The 20263-nt window shown below is 42.9% G+C and overlaps 2 protein-coding genes across 3 annotated transcripts in view; one reads left to right on the top strand and one right to left on the bottom strand.

Moving 5' to 3' along the window:
- Nucleotides 1-20263, top strand: part of LOC124215676 (uncharacterized) — a 310475-nt gene that overhangs the window by 75259 nt on the left and 214953 nt on the right. For both annotated transcript variants that reach the window (XR_011176625.1, XM_046619357.2), the window contains exon 4: nucleotides 4511-4649. Coding sequence is in view for 1 of the 2 variants with exons in the window: in XM_046619357.2 (XP_046475313.1) it covers nucleotides 4511-4649 (139 nt within the window). In the remaining variant the exon portion in view is untranslated. The remainder of the gene's footprint in view (nucleotides 1-4510; nucleotides 4650-20263) is intronic.
- Nucleotides 1-20263, bottom strand: part of LOC124214519 (uncharacterized) — a 278457-nt gene that overhangs the window by 165684 nt on the left and 92510 nt on the right. The gene's annotated exons all lie outside the window — the stretch shown is intronic.

Below are 20263 nucleotides of genomic sequence, written 5' to 3'. Positions count from 1 at the left end.
GCGTCGTCGGCTCGATATCGGTAATAAGGTGAGCCTCTGATGGAAATTACAAGCGTCAAGTGCATCGAGGAGACGCGTTACGGGTGCGGGAAAAGGAGGATCAGGAAGGGAAGTCGAGCATAGGGTATAATTTCACACCGCTGCTGCACTTAACCGTTACGACTTCATCTGGCTCGTTATCGTCGTATCAAACGACACCGAGCCTCGCGTCACAGCTGCGTGTCATTTTCCTTTTTCCACCTTCTCCTCTTATACTACGCATTTCTTTCTTTTCTTTTACTTTTTCTTCGCGTTTTCTTCTCGGGAGGGGATTTTCCCTTTCTCTCTATTCCCCCTTTTTTTCACCCAGCTACCGTAGCCACTTTTCTCTCAGACCATTAAACGTCTTTCGGCGATGTTCAATTTTTACGAGCCGACCAACCCTGCACGCTGCCGACGTGCTTTCTTTTGTTGCGAAACTATATTACCCGAGCAATAAACCTCAGCGAGCTGAAGTAGGACCATAAGCCTTTTGATTCAAGATAAATTTCCTACAAACGATACTTCACGCTCCTTCGTAACTGAAAGACGTAAAAAAAAAAAAAAAAATCTGTAGAACCAGATTCTGGGATGTTCGAACCCACGTTTATCAATTATGAGCATAGTCGTTCCGAATTTTATACCACACCTTCACATATTTTCGGTTTCATTTTATTTCTCATATCAATAAAACGTTCAGTTTGTTTTTCCTATTTTTTTTTTTTTTAGTCTATTTCACTTGAGAAAGAATCCATTCCAATTAAGTACGACGCTTTTTCAGACCCCATCAAAGTTATGGATCATTAAATCGCGTCTTTAGAATACATTTATCGCAATCCCACGGCGTCAGCATCATTCCTATTATTCTCTGCAATTCTCTCGACCTCAAAACTCGGTTCACCCGATCTTGTCACGCCGGGAAAAGGTTGCCGCATCCAGTTCGCGACCGGTAAAACTCGAGGCAGGATCATTAACCGGCGTGAAACGGCACGTAAACGGCTTATAAACTCAATAAAGAAGAGTTCGAAGAGCGCGGGGCCTATGAAGCACGGTAAGTCCGTCGTAAAGCTACCGTCCGCCTCAAATTACTTTATGACGAGCCGAGTAAAGTATGCCCGCGGATTGTTATTCGGTAGCCTTCGCGGACAAGTCTCTCAATTCGCAGTTGATAAAATTCTCATTTCAAATTTCGCGCCACCGGATAAGTTCGCAACCGTTCGAATTTCCGCTAGTTCCGAGTCATTTTAACCAACTGGTAAAGAAAGGCGATTTAGCGCTTTCACTCGTTCACAGGAGAACTTCTCTGACGCCTGTCAATCGGTTCGGCTGATGCCGTAGGATCCTGAAAACCAGGGGATGGGGAGGAAGAAGAAGCGGAGGTATTTTGGTGTGTATGGACGGCGCGTCGACGGGCTGTGAAAACTGTTTAAACCGCCGAAAGATAAACGAGCAGGTTTTACGGAGGCGAGATATCACGCGAGCTGAGACGGTGTTTTAACACGCCGAACACGCACGGAAAGATCCGCGAGTATTTCTTTCTTCCTTTCGTTATTCCTTCCTCTTCTTATTCCTCGTCTTCTTCTCTCCCGACTATGGCGTACGTCGTAAATAAATACGGCTAGTAATGAGGAGCCGAAAATACCGCGTCGGTAACGAGCTCGGACGATATTTCATGGACCGCTCCAGAGATGGACGAAAACCCGTGGGGGGATGCCCACAATTCATTCACCCTGTCCGGGGATCGAACTCGCTGACCACGTGGACCGGGAGCTCACCTCCGATCGGCCCTTCGGATTTTATTACCCCGCGGACGATAAACTTCGTAATTTAGCGTCCTCCGCAGGCCTCGCCGGTACCTGACCACGCTTTTGCCCGGTCCCAGGATCCCAGGTATATCCACACGCATCTGCTTCACGGCCTATCCACCTACCTGCCAGGATCTCGCGTCCTTTGACCTCTGGAAGTGATCCTGGCTTGGTGGTGCTTTCTTCGATTTCTTCGATTTCTTCGATTTCTTCCATTTCTTCCATTTCTGTTTCTTTTCTCTCGACGCGAGCATCGGTTCCTAATTTTTCGATCGACTCTTGAACGAATATGGAAACTAGAGTTTGAATCTGGAACTGGCAGCTGGTAATTAGACTCAGAAATAATGATTCCTGCTAGCTAACCTCGTTCGTTTTGTTTTCGCGCAAAGTGAAGAAAAACGACCCTACTTCGAGTGAAGAAAGAGTTGAGGGGGTCAAGATTTCCGTCGTTGAACCATGGGCGAGAAACGGCGTTAAACGTTTAACATTGTGTTCCACTCGGGCGTGGGAGTTAATGACACGTGAGTTTGAACCCCTCCCTGCAGTGGAAGGAGTGCCGGCCAGATTGCCTTCGCCTTGGCTTCCACTGTGGTGTGTAAAAGAGTCGGATATGTACCCAGTATTTACTTCTACTACCTCCGTGTTGCCGCTTTTGAGGAGTGGGTTTAAGGAATATTCAGGAAATGGTAAATAGGAATTTTATTTACTGTATAGACAATAATTCATGATCGGGAAAAATCGGAGGAGTAAAAATGCCTGTCTCGTATCGCCGGAGTTGGTGGCAATGACATTTCTCCCTCTCTCTCTCTCTCTCTCCCTATCTCTTCCTCTCTCTGGATCGTCAGGTTGAATTCCAAGGATGCTTTTCAAGCTTGGTTTCTGAGTGGCCCTGACCGCTTTGAATAACGAAATAAACGAACGAAGATACGAATGCCCGAATGAATGAATGGATGAATGAACGAATGAACGAATGAATGAACGGACCAATGAGCCGAGCATGGCGCCGAGTGGCGTGATTTATTCTTCGCCGAGCGCAGAGGCCAGCAGCTGGGTTTGAAACGGTGACCTAGGTGTTTGAATGCGAAACACAAAACAGCTTGGTAATAATTTAAACCGACGAACCTAAGCTAACATTTGCCGAATGGTAGCCAGCCCGGGTTGGACACAAGTCATAACAAACTTCAGTCGTAATTAACTCGTGACAAACAGCCTTCATAACCTGACCGTATGTAAAATTGGCCGTTAGACGGCGAACCGTTTTCTCGCCGTTTGTGTGCGCTCAATGCGAGCCAACGAATCCTTAGCTCGACCATTTCAATGCCGGTATGATATTATTATAACTTGAGAGGACAGAGAGAAGAAGAATTTTAATTTAATCCATTAAATCACACGGCAAAATGTTATTCGTTAACTACTCGAAGAAGAAGTTCAGTCCAAAGGTTTATTCCGACGTTCTTAATTTAATTTTACAATGGAGATAGAAATCAGTGACTGTTGCCGTAAATGGTGAGGTAGGTTAAAAGTTTATACAGCTTGTAAAGTATGATTGTCCGAAAAAAGGAATACACGAAGAGTTGAAATACGAGCAGCTTGCCCTCCTTCTGCGATGAGAATAATCGCCCGTGAATACGAGGTTCAATTATGTTTAGAATAACCATTGCATCTCGAGGCACGCTCTTCTCCTCTGAAACAGTCCGACTCTGGCTGCTGTGTAATCAAAGTCTGATTATAGGAGAGTAATTCCGAATAATTTAGACGCAATCACGCGCATATACGCTTCGCTTATTCCTATCGCGTAGCCACAAAAGGCAGAGCGAACTGCGTATTCCGTGGAAAATATGATGCATGGTACGGTGGATTATTACGCAACGCGTGTCTCGTACAGCTGTTTTTCAGAATATGTTTCGACCTTTCGCGAAACAAGATTCCGAACTGAATACGACGAAGTGCTTGAAATTTATATTCAAAATGAAAAAATTACAAAGGTGAGCAGATCAAGAATTAAACCGAAAGAGTTTCGTCCATGGATAATTAGTCAGAATGAAGAAGCTGCAGAAACTGTATCATCCTAGAATTTTTTAACGGAATTATAAATAATTGAAAAACAACTTTACTTGGACATGATTTGGCACGGCGTTATTTCTTTCGCATCAATTACTTGATCCGTTTGAAGCGCATCTCCCATAAAATCGGAAGCGAGAATTTTTACGATTTCCGGGGGTCGCCGTCTCGTTTCTCGTTTGTCCCGAGGCTCCCGAAATCTTATCTCTTTGAGGATTATGACAGGCGTATATGGCAAACGAGTAGTTTCCCGGTCCCTCGCGACTCCTTCTCAAGATCCGCAGGATGGGGCCACGAATTTGCCCGGGGCGAACGCAACTGCGTCTCTTCGGCGTTCCAAAAACGGGGGAAACTTGACGGGGAATATCCCGCACTGCAATCGGGATCTATTATTGATAACACCGCCGGCAGCGAGGCGAACCGATCGTCTCGGAATCGCTGCGATTTAGCCGAATAAACCTGCGGGAAGCGGCGAAAATGAATCCCGCAAAACGATGGCTAATGATCTGTGAACGAAAATCGCTCTTCTCTTGATGGCGAGAAAAACAAGGATCTCACAGTGTACATATGTATAAGTATAGTATTTTTTGGATGGTACAAAGTTTTTTCTCTTTTACCTGTTTCAGAAATAACGCGAATGTCGTTCCAATTGCCACGGTTTCGATCCAGAAGAAAGAGCCGCAGGAAACGATCGCCAGAATCGCAAAACGCTATCTGGACGACAACATGCAGCAAGCATGGATAAACCCTCGGCTAATTTCGATGGTGAGTCAGAACTGACAAATTTGCAACTCTTTTCTTCTTGTTCTTGACATTTTTGTCACGTGACTTGGTGAGTATTCTTACCACTATATTTTATATCCATTTTTTTGTATAATTAGAGAACTTTGAAAACATATTTCTTCGCGATGTTTTGCTATTTCCGATAACCTACCAACAGGTTTTCAATACTCGAGAGTAATCATTGCGACACAATGTAAATTATTATCGTTAGAAACAAATTGATTGAAAGAAATCGTAGAAATTGAAGGAATAATTCATTTCAGAGAAAGTTATCCCTTTGAACATATGCATGTTTTATATAAATTAGAAGTTATTGGGGCTGCTGATTACGAATCTGAAATCGTATTTCAAAAATTCAAGATGGCGGATCCAATATGGCGGACGAAAATTTTAAATTCCATCGAATCCGGAGAAAAAACTCTGTCCAGGGATTTTCGGGGCTACTGATTACGAATCTGAAATTAGATTTTGCAAATTCAGTACAGCTAATCTAATCTGCAGCCGAGAAAATCCATGCATAAAGTATTTTTTAACCGCATTCGATCAAATTTGAAATCTTCGCCCGCCATATTGGATCCATCAACTTAAATTTTTTAAATCTGTTTTCAGATTCGTAATCAGTAACCTCAAGAACCATAGAATACTAACTTGTTGTAAAAGTTGACTTGGCGCAATAACGCATGTGATTCAAAGGGTTAAGACGCGAAACTCCGTCTCTTTTATTCAATCTTCGAAGTTCGTATCTTGCGAGTACACGGTAGCATTGCTTCTCCGTCGAGGACGGACAATTAACATAATAGAAATCTCATTTCGACGTGAAACGGTGCGCCTGGATAATCCGGAGTAGCGGATCTAAGCAAGCGTGAGTCCTTGCGTCATTCGGAATTGAAGGCTAATCGTGTAGGCCAGCTGCACCGAGAGTAAGAACTCCAGTCTCTTCTCTTAAAAATTTCGAAACGCGGTATCCATGTACGCGTGGAACAAAAAATTGATTGAATTTCGACAGTGAGAGAGGACGAACAGAATTCCATTTCCAAACAAGCTTGCGAGCTGGTGGATGTATTTCGTCATCTGTTAAGGTACCTCGTCGCTTCAGCTGCACTGGGATTGACGTAGCAACGCGTAGCGTCGCCATCTCATTGAAAAATTCTCACAATACGTGCAGGATCGCGGTGAAGAATTCCGAAAGAACGTCGTGACGGTGCGGTAAATTCCATCTTTCACTTCGTCTTCGCATTTTCTTTCATTTCTGCCTCGTGCAGGAGGTTCAGATTTAAGCAAGGGATGAAACGCGGGTTAAAATCTAGCAAATTATTGTTAATTAGACGTCTGTGTGGCCCCGTTGCGAAGCTTGGTTCCGGGGGAACTATTTGGCGATGACGTCTCACGTCCGCAGCACCGTGAAGATTTCAGCCCCGCAGCATCTGGCGTAGCTGGTCTGACGTGAGACTGACGTAGAGAGATAAAGAGAGGGAGAGTAGAGAATTGTAGTTCTCGAGAGTTTCCCACCGACCCGCCTTATCGTTATAATAACGGGTTAAATTAGCCCGAGATTTCGCAACCGTCTACGGTATTCTTAACACCCATAAAGCATTTGCCAGACCCGGCAGTTCTTCCGATTATTTCCCTGCAGCGGTTCCGTAATTCCTTCTTCGACTCGAGGAAATCCTCCGCGAGACGTGAAATGGGAGATCTTCCACACGAATAACAAAAACGTTCGGCTATGCAAATGGCGTCAGCCAGACAATCAATCGCTGCAAAGGGGTCAGGATCCTCCGAGTTTTCCAGCGGGCTTTCGATACATGCATACATGCATAGATCCCGCTTTGAAAAATGATAAATCAAGTGGAAATAAAATTCGAATGAATTTCTTCCGGGTGTTCTTCCCGTATTTTTACTTGAAAGAATCGACGATTTGCCGAGGAAAACCGCGGGAAACGTTCGCATAAAATTTGCCACCGCTCGGTGATATGATAAACAGCCTGAATGACAGGGACCTCCTTCCCGACCCTCACACTCACTCAAGTTAATCACGTCAGACAGCCCTCTGATTAAACCGCACCCCTCGCCTCCGCCCCCGCCTTCTTCACCCTCGCCGCATTCTCCTATACCCACTTCTCATCCATCCCTTATTATTAGAAGCAAATACCCCGGTTGCACCGTGTCGAGGAGTCAAGAGTGTGCTTTGATAATTGTCGGAAATTTTTCACCCTCAAGTTTTGTATATTATATTATATTAAACGGCGATGAGAGGTGAGGCCAAGCTTGCGTTTCACGTTTCGATCTTATCGCCCTCGACGAGTTGACTCCGTGTAATTTCCAAAATTTTCGGCTGTTTTTCGATTCTTTTTTACGATGTATATTACAAACGATCCGACCTGAGTTCGCCACGCTGTTTTGCACCATACTGCAAGACCCCCATAATTACCCAGGCATTATACCGGTTCAAGGACGTCACAATAGTTGCGTAACAGCGTAGTAACGGAAGGTGGACGTTAGACGGATGATCGGAGAGCGTAACGTCAGTGTACGGATTTATGCCTTGGGCATGGTCGGTTGAATGGATCTAGTTTCGTCTATTATCAGAGGGTATCGATCGAACCGAACAATCACTGGCTCACCGTGTCTGGACTCTCTAATTCCATTCAATCAACCGAGTTTCGTATCATGTCGAAAGGTAGAGGCTGCAATCAAGTGTTAGGGAAACCGCATCGCGAATCCAGCGTTTTCTTTCTGGATGTGCAACGAATGGGGGGGATATATAATAGTGGAATGATAAATCAAGTGGAAGTGAGGTACGTAGCTAAGGTCACGCGGTGAGCGAAACAGCCAACTATGGCAATTATACACACATGCATACCTATGTATATTCATATATATATGTAGGTATATGTGTGAACTCGGGGTCAGACGCGAGAATAACGAGTTCACGCACCGTTAGCGCAACTCGGCGTATAACGTAGGTACAACGCATTGCGTAACGCGTAGGCAACCTGTCTCTGGTGATTACTGCCTCAGCTGCTGCTCCTGCTCCTGCTTAGACTAACAGCCCCCCTCCTTGGATATAATGAAATAACGAACCCGTGTCTGGCTGTCCTTACGGAACCGTGGACGAAAGATTACCTGGCTGCTCGTTGCGTTTGTCTGCTCGTAATGACCCGCGATCCCATTTTGGAATAATGGAATTCAATGCCTGATCATTATGCGCTTGAAATATTTCACTTTAAACACCGGTTATCGGTTGCACCTGCAACTATCGATGGAATTTTTCTCAACGTTTAGATTCATACTTTAGAATTTGTGGAGTTAATCTGACGAACAAACATTCGCTGCTGCGGTAGATGAGCGATGAGGTCGAATATGTGTAAAAAAAAAAAAAAAAAAAACTGTTCCCTTCTAAACAGATTCAACAGTTCCATTTAGGTATAAAAATACGCCTGTTAAAATTAGAGCTCTTAATATTAACGTTATTAACATTAACAGGCTGCGCACCACTGTTTTCTATTTTCCACCAGGATAATATCGGAAAAATGGTTTCTGTTCCTTCTGATTTTTATAACTAGTTAACGATGCGTCGTATAAAAAATTCGCAAACATATTTTCGTAGAGAATTGAACGCTCTTAAAAAAAGGTATCTTATCATTTTATGATAAATCTACTCTTTCAAAAGTTATTCAAGGTCCTTTTATAACTTTTTACTTTAAATAACTTTTGAACGCGTGAATTTATCAGTAAATAATAACAGACGTTTTTTGAAGGGTGTTCAGTTATCTACGAAAATGTGTCTGTGAATTTTCTGTACGATGCATCATTAGCTCCTTATAAAAACCAGACGGAACAAAAACCACACCGTGTTATTTTTATGGAAAATAGAAAAGTGCGATGCGCAACCTCTTGATATTAATATTAAGAGTTCGAATTTTAACAGGCGTATTTTTATGTCTAAACGAAACTTTAGAACCTGTTTGGAAGGAAAAGAATTTTTGTTTCTTTGTAAACACCCTAGTAAATACGCATACATACAGGTCGATTTTAAAAACTTTTCGAGATTCATCTTCCTCGTCTTTGAGACTTTGTTACCAATGTTCAATACGTTTTTCCGCTTTGTTTGTCGGTCAATGAATGGTCAGCTCCAGGTTCTAATGAGTTTCAACGCGTTTTAGGCACGTCGTTTTTGTCAGTTTCCCATGGAGTAAATGACCATTGGCGTTTTCATGCAACGGAAAGCTTAAGAAGGGCGAGGCAGTTGGGCGTGATCGGAAGCAGAGGAAACGGGACTAATGCAATGGCGCTTAATCCAAATTCCGTAAGATGTTTGCAGAGTGTCGCTCACCTTCGTCGAGCAATTTGTATGAATTTAGAATTCCTTTAGCAGTGAGAATGGCATCGCCGACTCTTCGCGATTCAACAGCTAAGCCGACCCTGAAGCATAAATTCATTTTTTCCACCCCTTAAAAGGACTCTGCGTCTTGCATATTGATTATCGCGATTCAAGCCGTCTTGAGTGCTTTTTAACGAGTACAAAGTGCGGGGTATCTATAGCCCGCGTTTTCAGTCTACGTATAATCTGTACCGTCGGGTATAGTTTTTAATGGGTGGTTCATAGTTTAGTAATTCTCTTTACCGCGAGGCGCGTTCATTTTTCATCGCTTAGTGATTAATGTAAACAAGAGAGGAAAAAAAGTGGAACTCCCTGTTCTATGGGCAAGGATAAAAAGTAAACAGAAGATATAATAAGTTTTTCTCGTTGAATTTAAGCGGTCTCTCAAACCCGGAAGGACAAAAAAGAAACGGGGAACGGGGATGGAAAAAAAAAGAGAGAGTGGAGAGAAGATGAAAAACAAGTGAAAAATAACTCGATACTGTATTCGAGGAGTTTAGAGCGGGAACGAAATTCGGTTCATCGTAAGATAAGAGATATCGCGCAGTGAGACAAAGGAATATACCTATGGCGAAGAGAGGCAGGAGCCGAAGAAGGAGGGTGAAAGAAATAAGATAAAAGGATCATGAACGGGCGGAGGGTGGATTAAAATATGCGCATGTATTTTTCTTTCCACGGACGAGTGAATTTATGAATGCTTTATTTAACTTGGGATTTGGATCTACATAATATTAAAAAGTTCCGCAAAGTACTACGTGTCGCCTGGCTGGTATATACGAACGATAATTAAAAAAGAGGCTTTTGTCTTTCGCGTGGCGTTCTGCACCGGGAATCCCGAGACGGAATGCTGTCTGGTTTTAGAATTTAAACGGGAAGAAGAAACGGCGAATAAGAAGAGCGAGTCGCGGGGGTGAAAATAAAAACAAGACGTTGTATTATATACTTTAATCAAATACAGCATATATATATATATATATATATATATATATATATATATACACACGCGTATAATAATAAAGAAAAATTCAATTAAACTCGCGAGATTATATTATACATTATACGGAAGATGAAAGGCCCGCGGGGGGGTAAATGAGATGAAAAAAGACACACGTTGTTCTATCCGTGCGTCAAACATCCGCCAGCCTTCTACTCTTTGAAACCAACGAGTATACCTGAAAGAGAGGTAAAGAGGGAGAGAGAGAGAGATAGAGAGAGAGGGAGAAAGCGAGTGAGGTAGTCGTCATCCTTATACTCGGTGAGTTCTTCACCTACAGCGACGTTAATCATGTCGCCGCAGGATCGCGAGAGAAGGATGATAAAAAAGCTGAGAAAAAAGAATAAAATAAATAAAAAATGAACAAGGAAAAAAAAATACAAGGACAAGAGAAATTAAACGAAATACGTGAGAATGCTGCGCGCGGTAAAGCCGGAGTCAAAAACAGTGAGAATTAAATGAAGCAGACTGAAGAGTCGGGGGTCGATGGCAGATATCGAGCCCCGAGAAAGCGGTGATAGAGGGAAGGAGAAAGTGAGAGAGAGAGAGAGAGAGAGGGAAAAATATGATAAAATAAAAACAAAGGAACGCCGGGGACAATGAGGGAGAGCATGAAGATAATAACCGAGAATCAGAAATCCAGAGGATTCAACAATAGGATATTAGAATAGCTATTATCCACAGCAGACTTAATTATTTTAAGCCACTTTTGTGCTCCGCTAATGAATCGGACAAAAGTCCCCTCTGTTATTAATTGTCCTATTTTTTTTTTTCTTTGGAATGTTATAGAACCGGGAATATCTCGTTGCTGTGAAAAATATTCACCGATTTGGACAGAAAGTTTGAAAACCCGGGTAAAACTCTGATTTTCTCTTTCAAAACCGCGATATCTTTTCCAACGGGAAATCAACTCCTCGACGAAAATGATAAGAACTTTTACTTATTCTTGTTCTTGTCATTCGTGTAACGCCGCACGCTTCTTTCCAACTTACTGCATCACCTCACGGCGACCAGTTTACTTCTTGGCGCTTCCTTATCGTGTAAGGTTTGTTTTTCTTCAGGAATTTGAAGGAGGTTCTTTGGTCCGAAATCGATATTTTTTTTATTAGCTTTATCACGAGACAAGTCGTAAGTTGACTAATTCTGAAATAATTGTCCAATTCGTTGACTACAATTAACATCTTTTTTACATACTTGAATACAAGAATTTATACTGCTGAAATAATTTTATGATTCACTTAAAGTCATTTCAAAATGGTTAGAAATTTAGTGAAATCGTTCGATTACACTTTACCGTAGCTCGTTTTACCGAAAAAAAACAAACTATTTTATACAAATTTGTTGAAGCAGGTAGTTGATTTGATATTAAAGGTATTGATTTTTCGTGCAGCAGCTTCCCGAAGTAATCCGCTTTTCCAGCACCATACGTTTCGAACTACTTGGAGAAAAAAAAAATCCCCTCTGATTTCGAGGAATTCACTTTACTTCCCATTTGTCAAGGCCGCAGATCAAGCGCCGAGTTTTCCCCTGCGCGGTCGAACTCGACAGAGTATCATGAGAGCCCATAACTTAACCGTTGCAGGCCTACAGGGCGTTTTAAAATACCGCGTGGCAAATGTGATTAATGCGGTATAAATACGGAGGGTGTGTAATTCGGTTCAAGTGTCGCGGACTCGATCAGTCAGTTTTTGGCCGAGGGGTCGAGGCATGGCGTCTGAAAGGAGCGAAGGAGCGCCGCGGGGCCAAAGGGCGACTCCCATGGTAAGAAGTTGGCGCGAGGCTTTCGAAATCGATTTAAATACGCACTCGCACCCTTGAAAGGTCCGCCTCGAAGCACGTACGCTTCATTCGCGTATTGTTCAACCTCGCGTGGAGCGTAAAATAATAACAGCGTTTCTGCAGGGTGCTGGATAATATACACGCGCCCCCGTATGAGAAAAATGCGATATTGTAGAACGAGGGGTGAATCTGCGGTAAATCCGCGTGATCCTTCTTCTATGCATCGGCGCAAGGTCTTAGGGTTGCGATCTCGCCTGGTATCATTTTGGTTTAATATTTATGCCGACGAAGGTCGTCGCGTCAGCCTGTTCGCGATTCAAGAAAGACCGTCGCGTCTGCTTGGAAAGCTGATGATCTGATATTCGCGGTCGAATGTCTGGAGGAGAACATCCTCCAGTCAAGATCCAAGGTCAAAGGATTTCCAAGCCTGAGGACAAATGACGCCGAGTGTGACCGAATCGAATATTAGGAGAAGCGGAAAAATTTATCAACAAATCTCTGTAACAGATGCAATGTTGTTTGTGCCAGTGATGTTGGACACTAAGCATGAAACAGCATCATTTTTATGTGATAGAAATTCTTCCGAGCAAATACGGATGACGCAAGCTCATATTATAATATTACTATTTGGAAAAAGGATTTACAATCAAAGGGTTCGAAGTGATCAAATTTTGTTCTTACTTAAAACAAGAGAGTTTTGCGGAGATGGCTGAAGATAAATCTCAAAAATTTTGCACACAGGCAAAAAATTGATGTCGTATCTTGTGCTTCATGCGTATGTTTAATTCGTACGAGGAATAAATTGTGTTTCGCGTATCGGAGAGCGCGGATCTTTTTATATTTACTTGATGATTCACAGAATGGAGTTACGGGGGATTTTTGACGTCAGGTTGAGTTGGCTTTGGGTCGTTTGGTCGTGTGGCAACTGCATAGCCAAGCAGGCAGGGATCCGAATCGGTCGGGTGGGATTTTCGCACGGTGGGCGCTCTGAAAAGATTCGGATCATTTGGCAAAGTGCTACTTTGTGTCACATAAAAAAACGTCCCGCGTCTTTCAATCTTCCCGCAGGTTATACAGTCAGCAGTTTCGATTTACGTTTACTTAACCGTGTTGCTGTCCCCTTGCCAATATCACAGCCCCGAATTTTGCGGCCGTAACTCGCTTCCGGTTCCCTTGGCGAGTTTAAAGCCATCTTTGAAGCAACTGACAGCGGCAGGGAATTGAAGAATTCATACTTTTTTTCGAAAATGCAAGTCGTTAAGATCACTCGCAGAATAATTACGACACTTAAGTATCATGAAGAATATTTTTATTAATCTTTACTCGAATTAAGGTATAATATAATATGGTTTTGCTGAAAGCTGCAGAGTAAAATGAATGTAAAAAGCTCAAGAGTTCTTCGACGATCGATGTGTAATCTAATTGAAAACGATTTACCTACGAAATTTGGTATCGCAAGTCCGTAAATTGCGTGACAAATGCAGTCGGCGTCTGTGACGATTAGTTTTTTCTTTTTTTTTTTTCTCTCTCTCTCTTTCTTTGTATTCTTGAGGCGGTATGTAGCAAACGGTGAACGAAATCGAGAAAGTTGAGTGATTTATTCCGGTGGTAGAGAGCAGAAATATACGTACATACAACGGGCACAGAAGAATGTAATCGTTTTGGGAAATGCAAAGTGCGTTTCTTGGGCAATAACTTATCCAGTCGGGTCGTCGAACGACGCAGAGTTCGTTCGCCAATGAAAAGATTGCCGGGGATCCTGCGGGAGGAAGGAAGGATACGGCTGCGGGAAGACGAAGTAGGAGGAGGGTGGTGGCGAAACGGGGAGAGCGAAAAGCCAACGACTTAATTTATGGACTTATTTTTCTTGCCAAGTAATCGCGCATTAATCTGCAAATTAATTACTCCACCCACCAGAGGACTTAATTATTTTTTAATTTGATTAATCGAACGCAACTGTTTCGCTACGCGAATACTTTTCGCAGCTTTGCGCGAAGTCTAAATATAAATCGATTTGTTTCTCGTTTCTTTTTTTTTTCTCTACCACGCTTCGATGGTTTATTTATCTTCAGCTGCACTTATTGTTCTGCTTTTTGAAACGGAATAACAAACCAAAAAATGAACAATTATCTTCTGGTTTTTATTTCGATCAAATGATGGGCTCTGCTTATTCTTTCGAAATGAAAAGCGACAGTTTACGATTAATCGATCAATCATTTTTATCATCACCGTGTATGTAATAAGTATTTTTTTATTGACCTTTACCGGATATAAAATCTTCCATATGTACGACGTAATAGACCGAATGATCCTGGCAGTTGACCGTGTTTCTTACTGTCTGGCAGTGGAAAGTAATCGAAAAAATGGAATAAAAAATAATGAAAATGTTAAAAGGTCCTGGAAGAGTGTCGAGTGTGGTTGAAAAGCGCATCCCCATAAAGCCCCATTAAACCCCTGACAAGTCAAACCCTCTTAAAAACAAGCTGTAAATTAATCCACGGGGTCGTGTTGCTCCGTCGGTTGCCATCGGAGCGTCGTTAAAATACCAGTAGAGGATTTTCGAGTTGAGGATTTCACGGCGTAGTCCATGGGTGTCATAAAGACTGATTGATCTCCGGGTTTTATGGTACATATATGCAGGTATGCACCCGGCACTATGGAACCCGGGAGGCTCGAAAACCCCATTGAATATCAACATTATTAATGGTAATGGAGTTGTTCTTGTTTTCTTGTTGCCGCTCGTTCTTATTTTTCGTTTGTAAAATCGCTGCAGCATGTATCATACTTTTTTTTAAACTTTGGCTTTTGACCGCATCCAATAAAGAATTGAATTTTATTCGACAATTGAAAATGTTCACAATTCTGGATCGAAGGAAAGCGATCTTTGTAGCCTGAAAATGTAATAATTCAACAGCTATTCAATGTACGATCGATTTGTAATTAAATTACCGAGTATGAGCATCGATTTTCGACCAACCAACTTCCTTCAGCACAGAACGTCGTCGAAGCATGAAGTGCTCCGCAGAATAAATCGAGGTAAAAGTTTTATGACAGTCAGGAATAGACGGTGAGGCGTCTTTGTATTTTCATTCTCACGTGTATCTTTGTTCTTTGTATATCTTATCGAAAGGACTCGAAGTTGGAAGTCGTTTAGCCGCTGAAGACTTAAATCGGATTATATCTCAGTCGTCTCTGAACCGAGGTAAGAACCACTGTAGAAGGCAGGAGGGCGGCCGTCTTAATCACTCGAAAGACGTCTTATCTAAACGCGATATCGCGTAACCGCGACGAAAACTCTTTATATACTTATATAACCTTTATATACGAACTCAAGCTGAGCTTTTTCTCGTTGGAGGTCCTTCAGCCTGCCAAATCTCTTTTACTCTCCCTTTCTCTCTCCTTCTGAAACCTTCGCGACCTGAAAATGCTCCCGGACTTATCTCGACGACCTTTACGGCAAAACGAGTATTAACTTCTCCTGACATTTTTCCCCTTCCGATCATCGTCGAGCCTGCACTCTCATCAGCCAGCGATATACACTCGAAAGCTCATCGGTCCCCAAATGTGTGACTCATACAGTCGAAGTCCGGAGTCAATGCGCGTACAGCTTTCTCCCTCCTCCACAATCATTTACCCACAATGTTCTCCAGCAACGTTCAGCTCCGACGAGATATAAAGTGGCCGTAAATTTTCCCCGCGAAACCTGCAACGAGTATTTAAGGTTACTGCCCACTACTTAGTTAACTTCTTTTCCCTCCCCGCTTCTGCAACGATATTTGGGAATCTGAACTCCGGGGGCAATGTTCCGTGAAAATACGAGAAAACACTCTCTTTGTCCGTACATTCTGTGGGTGGAACTTCCCGATCGACGGGGTGGATTTCCCCTGCTAACATCTATCAAGAAATCTCATAGTCGGGTCATGAATCGCTGTTCGAACAGTGATGCCAGAATTACTTGAAAGTCGATTGAATTGGCTCGATTCAAAGATAACTGGCGGCCTTAATATTGATTTACAGTTCCTTAACTTATGTATGAGATTAGGGTTGGAATTTCGGATTTGTAGAACTAGGTGTACTAGATCGGTAATTATCGGACAACCGATTACGTTGGACAACTGAATGTTCCAATGATCGATAAAGTCAATCAGAGTGGAGATACACCCTACCGTCGATCATTACAGAAGGTTTGTGTCTCGGCTAAGTGTCGATAAGTGTCGGTAAATGTCAGTATGGGAATCTGTATCCAGAATCAGCCCGGTATGCCTACTTATATGTACAAAAAGACATCATATAACAAACACGTTTTGTCATTGTCAAGTCGTATCCGTCCCAGATTGCAATCAATCAATGTGTACAGTATATAAATGACGTCAACGTTGTGAAGATACATCGAAGCATTGTTCCCTCGGTGAATCACAACCGCAAAATCGTAATATAGCTTTTAATGCAGTGACGGGGAAAAAAAAGTTTGCCGAATACTTTCCGGAAGAAGCGTCATATTTCTCATGCCAAACTTGGTGATAATTTACTCTTTGTCCGGTACGTGGGGTCTCTGATCCCCCTGCAGGAATGCACCACGCGGGGAATAAACATCTTTTTCACCAATCCCATTTTTCGCGGTTGGTGAACTTGACTGTACTACACGGGGTGGGAAGGGGGGGGGGGGGGGGATTCTTGACGTTGGTCTCTGGTATATAGACGACGACGAATGCACTTTCATCCGCTTCAATAGAGCTGAGTGCTTGGCTCGAGGATTCGCGACACCGAGAGAATAAGTTCGCGTAGTCGGTAAATATGATGCATGTAAATTATCACCCTGGGACGAATGGATTTTGAATAATAAAGACATTCGGCAAAACCCGGGATGATATCTGCTCCCGATTGCGCTTCTTTGCCGCAAGCTCATTTCGTCTCTTTCTTATAACTTGGATCTAAACAAATGGCGAGGGCTGATACTTCGGCCCAAGTTTTCACCCCATCCAGATAAATTATACTTCAGTCCGGTTGGTTAACTGGCACCCCGTCATCGCAACCCCCCGCGATTCTGTTTATGTGCCATTTACCGGGAAAGCCAAACAATGGCCAATCGTCGTTCGCCGTTGTTCGCCATTAGCCGTTGACGGTCCCTTAAACCTCGTCGATTCCGCATCGAGGGTGAAACTCCAGTATCTCTGTAATTATTTCTCAACGGGAGTGATTTGACATTTTTGCGAGGCTTATAAATATACGGCTCTCACATGTCGAGGAAAGCGTTTCGTTTTCGGTAATTTTAGATCGTCGAACCACGCGGCGGAATGAATTTTACACTATTCGTCTACCTCAAAAGCGATATAATTCACTCGGGTTACCTTCGCACGATTGAAATTTTAACGGAATTTTTATCAACGAGGTACCGCGGCGCCGGATATTCTCGATATTTAATTTCAATACGTCGCGGAACGAGCGTATCGAATCGGGAGGATAAAAAAGAAGAAAAGTGAGTTTAAAAGAAGAAAGAAAAAAAGAGGAAACCCACTTAACTGCTATTATAACACGTCGCGATGAAAGTAATTTTCGAATATGGGCTTAACCGAGCCAACGGGGCTGCAGACGACGTTGCGAACGATAGGTGAAATTGAATACTCGTTAAGAAAATATTTTCCATATAGCTGATCCCGAGACGACGCGTGTGCCTCGCGCTGTGACGGGATTTGGGGTGCGAATTCGATCAGGAGGGTTGATTAAGGACCTCGCGGCTCGCCGGCGTCTGAAAATGAGGTTTTTTTCTTTCCTCTTTCCAGTGAAAAATTCCAATTCGCCCGAAAGGTGCGCGATTGTGAGAAATTTTCTAACCCCTGTTATGCAAAGAACGAAAAACGTCGTCTCTATACTCAAGAGAAGCAAGTGTCAAGTCTTTTCCGCTTCTCGTGAGCTCGGGCGTTCTTAATTTTTTTTACTTCTCATTTCTTTCCTCTCTCTCTCTTGACCTTCTATTTTCTCTTATTATTTTCATAATTTCAATTTTGTTTTTTTTTTTCTTTTTTCCTCCGACTCTTGTTTCTTCTTCTACTTCATCTTCTTTTCTTTTTCTTAATACTTACGCGCGGTCCCTAAGACCGCGATGTAAAAAATATAATATGAATATACCATCATTTCGCGTAAGAAAAGAAAGGAGTGAATGAAAATAGAAGCGCAAAAGGCTCGTCTGATTCTCTCGCGAGTCCTGGGGAGGCTCTCTGGAATTTTCTTTCATTCCCGCAAGCCAACGCTGCGGTGACACTCGAGGCTCCTTCCTACCAACCCTGACTTCCACGTGGCTGAAAATATTACACCCTATTATGTTTGACCTAACACGCGTACTCGCGGCCATAATACCCGACTCCTTCTCGCCCCTCGCACCCTCGACGCTCGGCGTCCCGGCGCCCGTTCCCAGCAAGCCCCGGAGACGCGAACGTAACGAGCCACGGAAAGAAGCCAACGTTATAATGACGTCTCTTACTCGCTGCGAGTATGTAAGACGAGAGTAAACGAAACATGCGATACTTCCGGAATTCAATTCACTATCCACGGTGATCGTGCTGCTGTAATTCAGCATCATTCCTGGATTTCGAACGAATTTTAAACCGAGTTTTTCACATCTGGGGGTGAACTTTTCTGGGCCGATTGATTCGTCAACTTTTTCGTGATTAGCAAAACGGCGATTTTAATCAGATAAATCGACGTGGTCGGCGTATTTTACACAGATAAAAATTTCTTACTCGGCGCAAGTAAAACCAAATTCTTTCTTTTTTTCTTTTTTCGCCACATCAGAAACAACTTTCCAGTGATCTACGTAAATGTTAATTCTATTCGAATAAACTAATTGAGCGTAAAGATTACAATTTTTTTGCGAACGGGTGATTGATCGACCAATTTCGACTTTTGAATACGCCTATTCGCAGTCGAAACTCCGATCAATTTATTCATTGTACTGGCACAGTAGCTGTTAGGTGATTATGGATGAGAGGATTCGCGGTTTTGCAATATTAACATCGTTAGCCGATGAACGATAGACCGCAAAGTTCAACCTCCGGGGTTTCGAACCACAGAATTATGAAAATTAAACTAGGTTCTTCTGGAGTCGAAGTGATGCACCTCCAATAATCAATTACAATATCCTGCACACAGACTGGGTCTATGTAAGCTGAAAGGTCCAATATCGGATGCAGTACCGAGTATGCTCATTAATTTCTATAATTACTGCGGTCTATGATCGTAAATTACAATCCCTTTGGCGGTCCGTTCGCTTTTGATGCAGTAATCCGCAGTTCGAATAGTTAGTAAGCATAAATAATTCTCGTCAAATTCGCGAGTCCACTGTTGAGTAAAATTTACACAAGCGAATCGGATTTCAAAATTAATTCCTCCTTATAGGCAAAAGAATGCCAATTTGGCGAATATAAAATTGCGGGTTTTACAGGAAATTGTGGCCAACTTTTCAGCGCTTGTATCGTTACTTTGTACAGGTTATTCGCACTCGTCATTGTTCTACAATAATTCGCGAACCGCGCACTCAAGCTGCCACGGTAATTACACAGCGTATATTGGTAATCTGATAAGCGTAACTGCGAAGCACCCCCGAAGGTCGGCGGTAATTTTTCACATCACATCGCGAGCCTTTGTCACGTGAAACTGTCGTCAATGCCGTTAGGCCGTGTCACAATTGGCCAGGTAATGTGGTGTAAATTTAAATGGCCGTGCGACACGCACCGCGCTTGTGTTGTGTGAGATTTACAAATAATCATTACCCACACACGCACGCGTTATTGTAAGGAAAATACAAGGAGAGGCGGCGATTATTAATTTCGTAACAGCGGGTGGAAAATCGGGGTAGGGAAAAATTTGTTCCGCACCCTTGTATGAAGATTATACGAAAATATAATTATCCGCGTTTCGAGAATTGCGAAACGATAATCGTGAAATTCGTCGAACTGGATATAATTCATCTCGCAGCAGAGAAGGTAAATCAAGAGAATAATACAAATTTTAAACCGCATGGAAAATGGAAGAAAAACAAAATTCGGACTCTCGAGGAGGTTGAAAATTCCGTGGAAATTCGACCGTGCTTTTCCTCTCCGGACCGAGTTAATGCCGGCTAATGGCCCGAGACACAAACGGGACTGCGACCCTCTTCCAGGCCGCGCTGATTTCATTTCAGGACTCATCTTCCGCACGGGGTCCGTGTAAATTTTCAATCAGTCGTCCGCCTCTCCCCGGGGAATGCACTCCCAGAAACCGTTTTACCAACCATTACCATTTCACGCGCGAGCTTTGCGTTGGGGAGAATTTGGCAAAAGTTGATACTACGTTTCGCAGTATGAAAGAACGAAGACCTGAAATCGAGAAGCGGTTCACACGATGCTGAACGATGAGCCAGATGATTAAACGATTAGCATTTAAGCTGCAGACAGTGAAAGGCGAGAT

This window comes from Neodiprion pinetum, chromosome 3, assembly GCF_021155775.2.
Source record: "Neodiprion pinetum isolate iyNeoPine1 chromosome 3, iyNeoPine1.2, whole genome shotgun sequence".
In the NCBI taxonomy this organism is placed as follows: Eukaryota; Metazoa; Arthropoda; class Insecta; order Hymenoptera; family Diprionidae; genus Neodiprion; species Neodiprion pinetum.
The sequence above is the reverse complement of the archived record's forward strand: the minus strand, read 5'-3'. Positions and strand labels throughout refer to the sequence as shown.